The sequence below is a fragment of the Mandrillus leucophaeus genome, unplaced genomic scaffold, assembly GCF_000951045.1.
Source record: "Mandrillus leucophaeus isolate KB7577 unplaced genomic scaffold, Mleu.le_1.0 Scaffold137, whole genome shotgun sequence".
NCBI classification, from domain to species: domain Eukaryota; kingdom Metazoa; phylum Chordata; class Mammalia; order Primates; family Cercopithecidae; genus Mandrillus; species Mandrillus leucophaeus.
In genome coordinates, this window is record NW_012101332.1 from 1,198,565 (window position 1) to 1,202,629 (window position 4,065).

General features: G+C 53.9%; 1 protein-coding gene across 1 annotated transcript in view; it reads left to right on the forward strand.

The window, feature by feature from the left end:
* RYR1 (ryanodine receptor 1 (skeletal)) overlaps positions 1 to 4,065 on the forward strand; it is a 179,040-nt gene that overhangs the window by 39,525 nt on the left and 135,450 nt on the right. The window contains exons 20-22 of the mRNA XM_011973401.1: positions 476 to 559; positions 1,923 to 2,230; positions 3,412 to 3,614. Of these exons, the coding sequence (XP_011828791.1) occupies positions 476 to 559; positions 1,923 to 2,230; positions 3,412 to 3,614 (595 nt within the window). The remainder of the gene's footprint in view (positions 1 to 475; positions 560 to 1,922; positions 2,231 to 3,411; positions 3,615 to 4,065) is intronic.

The window sequence follows — 4,065 nt, forward strand, 5'->3', positions numbered from 1 at the left end:
CCTGTAATCCCAGGTACTCGGGAGGCTGAGGCAGGAGAATCGCTTGAACCCAGGAGGCAGAGATTGCAGTGAACTGAGATCGCACCACTGCACTCTAGCCTGGGCGACAGAGAGACTCGGTTTCAAAAAAAAAACAAACAAAAAAAAACAAAAAAAGATGCAAACGGAGAGCAAGAAAGAGACAGAGGCAGAATGAGAGAGAAAGAAAAGGCAGGGATGGAAAGAGGGATGCAGAAAGAAACATGAGAAAGCAGCAGACAGGAAAAGACAGACATGGTCAGTTATACAGATAAAGATGCAGGGAAAGACGGAAGTCACGAAGCCTGAGGCCAGGATCAAGAGAGACAGGGCCAGAGCATCCCAGACACTGAAGCAGCAGAGGCAGAGGGAGCTGGAGACCCTGAGGCCTTGGGAGGAGATGGGAGCAGAGAGCTCCGAGGGCTGTGACCTGTTGCCCCGGCTCCCCCACCCCCAGGACTCTGCTGGCTCTGGGCTGCCACGTGGGTATGGCGGATGAGAAGGCGGAGGACAACCTGAAGAAGACAAAACTCCCCAAGACGTGAGTGTGGGCGGCCAGGTCCTGTCTGGGGATGGACTGGGGACTGGGGATGCCGTACTAAGGGCTAGGGAGGTTGAGGGATCTTGTGGGGAAGTTGAGGTTAGAGAGAAAGGAGCCTTGGGTTAGGGCAAAGGTCACAGGGTCGGGTCTCTGTGGTCAGAGGGGAATGTCCAGGATTGAGAAGTTAGGAACTCCAGAGAGAGACAGAGAGTGTGAATCCAGGATCCAGGGTCAGGATCCACCCAGAATCAGGGAAAATGAGAGCAGAGGTCACATGTCCACGTAAGGGGTAAGGGGCCAATGGTAAGAGGTGAGAATCTGGAGGTTGTTGGAGTTGTGTAAGTAAGGGATCCTGAAATTATAGATGAGCAGTTACAGGTCCTGAGTTCAGAGGTCAAGGACTCCAAACCCAGGGGTTTGGGGGTGATGAGTCCTGGGATCAGAGTAAGAAAACTCAAAGTGGGCTGGATGAGGTGGCTCACACCTGTAATCCCAGCACTTTGGGAGGTTGAGGCAAGAAGATCACTTGAGCCCAGTTCAAGACCAGCCTGGACAACCTGGCGAGACCCCTCTGCGAAAAATGTAAAAATTAGCAGGGCTTGGTGGTGGGACATGCCTGTAGTTCCAGCAACTTGGGAGCTTGAGCTGGAAGAATTGCTTGAGCCCAGGAGTTTGAGGCTGCAGTGAGCCATGATTGCACCACTACACTCCAGCCTGGGTGACAGCACGAGACAAGAACCTCAAAAAACACAAATAGCTGGGCACAGTCGCTCACGCCTGTAATGCCAGCCCTTTGGGAGCCTGAGGTGGGCAGATCACCTGAGATCGGGAGTTCAAGACCAGCCTGACCAACATGGTGAAACCCACTCTTTACGAAAAATACAAAATGAGCCAGGTGTGGTGGCGCATGCCTGTAATCCCCGCTACTCAGGAGGCTGAGGCAGGAGAATCGCTTGAACTCAGGAGGCAGAGAGTGCAGTGAGCCGAGATGGTGCCATTGCACTCCAGCCTGGGTGACAAGAGTGAAACTCCGTCTCAAAAAAAAAAAAAAAAAAGGGAAAACCTCAAAGTTAGGGGTGAGAGGTCCGAGAGAGTTCCAGGGTTAGAGATAGGGGTCCCAAAGTCAAGACAAAGGGGGCCAGAGGCCATTGATGTCAAAGCCCTTGCTAGGGTCCCATGATTCTAGCCTCAGAAGCCAGGGATCTCAAAGTTTATTCTAAAATTTCGTAGAACTGCAACATTAGGTCAAAGGCCGGAAACGCCAAAGCTGGGACAAGGGTCAGCAGTCAGGGATCCCGTACAGTGCAGAGCCCAGAAGTGGAGGTGAGGACCTTGTCCCACCAAGTCCCTGCCATGCCTGCAGGTATATGATGAGCAATGGGTACAAGCCGGCTCCGCTGGACCTGAGCCACGTGCGGCTGACGCCGGCGCAGACGACACTGGTGGACCGTCTGGCAGAAAATGGGCACAACGTGTGGGCCCGAGACCGTGTGGGCCAGGGCTGGAGCTACAGTGCGGTGCAGGACATCCCCGCGCGCCGAAACCCACGGCTCGTGCCCTACCGCCTCCTGGACGAGGCCACCAAGCGCAGCAACCGGGACAGCCTCTGCCAGGCCGTGCGCACCCTCCTAGGTTACGGCTACAACATCGAGCCTCCTGACCAGGAGCCCAGTGAGTGCTCACCCCCGGCCCTGGCCGCGACTCCTACCCCAACTCTGACCCCAGCCCCGACCCCTGATCTCTGACTTTACTCAACCCCCAAATGAGCTATATCTCTTTTTTTTTTTTTTTTTTGAGACGGAGTCTCGCTCTGTCGCCTAGGCTGGAGTGCAGTGGCTGGATCTCAGCTCATTGCAGGCTCCCCCTCCTGGGTTCAGGCCATTCTCCTGGCTCAGCCTCCCGAGTAGCTGGGACAACAGGCGCCCGCCACCATGCCCGGCTAATTTTTTGTATTTTTAGTAGAGACGGGGTTTCACCGTGTTAGCCAGGATGATCTCGATCTCCTGACCTCGTGATCCACCTGCCTCGGCCTCCCAAAGTGCTGGGACTACAGGCATGAGCCACCTTGCCTGGCCCAAATGGGCTATATCTATCACATCGAGCAGACTGACCTCTACCTGAAACTCTTACCCTTACCCCAGTTCCAACTCGGAACCTGGTGGAACCACTTCCCTTGACCTGACTCCAGCCCTGCCTGGGCTGACTGCAACCCAGAGCTGTCAGCCTAGGAACCCAATGAGTGCCAACCCCACCCTTGACTCTGACTCCTGACCTCTAGCTTTGACCCCTAATCACTAATCTCTGAACTGTAGCTACCACATGGAGGCACCCAACCAAGGGCTTAGAGAGCCTGTCATCCCTACCCCTAACCTGACTCCTGACCTATCACTGGCTTCCAATCCCAGCCTTGACCCCAAACCCTGGCCATGGTCCCCAACCTTCAGTTTCTCAACTCTTGGCCCCAACCAAGAGTTTCCATCCCTTCCATTACCCTGGCCCTGACCCTCCAATCCTGGTCTCAACCCTTGATTCTAATAAACCCTAATCTTGACCTTTAACCCCAGACCATAACTCTGACCAGTTCACTGACTTGACTTTTTCCTTTTATGTCTCTGCCAGTATCCCTGTTCTCTGAGAACTCTGACTGCTACAGAGATGGGGGTCTCTCTCAATAGGTCCCTCCCTCTCTCTGACTATTCTGAGGTTCCCCAGTTCTCTAACTCTAAGAAATTGACCCTCTTCCAACAGTTCCCCAAAGCCCTTACTGTCCCTGGTCTCTTCTACCAACTTCTCAATGTCTTAGGATCCACTTTCTCCCCAGCCCTTCTGACTCTGCCTGGCCTCATTTATAGGTCTGGTGGAGAACCAGTCTCGTTGGGACCGGGTGCGCATCTTCCGGGCAGAGAAATCCTATGCAGTGCAGAGCGGCCGCTGGTACTTCGAGTTTGAAGCAGTCACCACAGGCGAGATGCGAGTGGGCTGGGCGAGGCCCGAGCTGAGGCCTGATGTAGAGCTGGGAGCTGATGAACTGGCCTATGTCTTCAATGGGCACCGCGTGGGTACCTCCCTGGGCACCATTCTGCCAGATCCTGTGGTCTCTCCCACAGCTTGTCTACTCTGGCCCTGCCTCTGTCTGTGCCTCACTCTGTCCCCACTTCCTGCATCTACTGTACCACTCATCCACCCATCCATTCATCCATTCAACCATGATTCATCCATCCATCCATCTGTCAGACATCCATCTATCCAACCAACAATTCATCCATGTATCCCTCCATCCATCATCCATCCATCATCCATCCATCCATCCAACCATCCATCCATCATCCATCTATCCATCCATCCATCCATCCATCATCCATCCATCCATCCAACCATCCATCCATCATCCATCCATCCATCCATCCATCCATCCATCCATCCATCATCCATCCATCCATCCATCATCCATCCATCCAACCATCCATCATCCATCCATCCAACCATCTACCATCCATTCATCCATC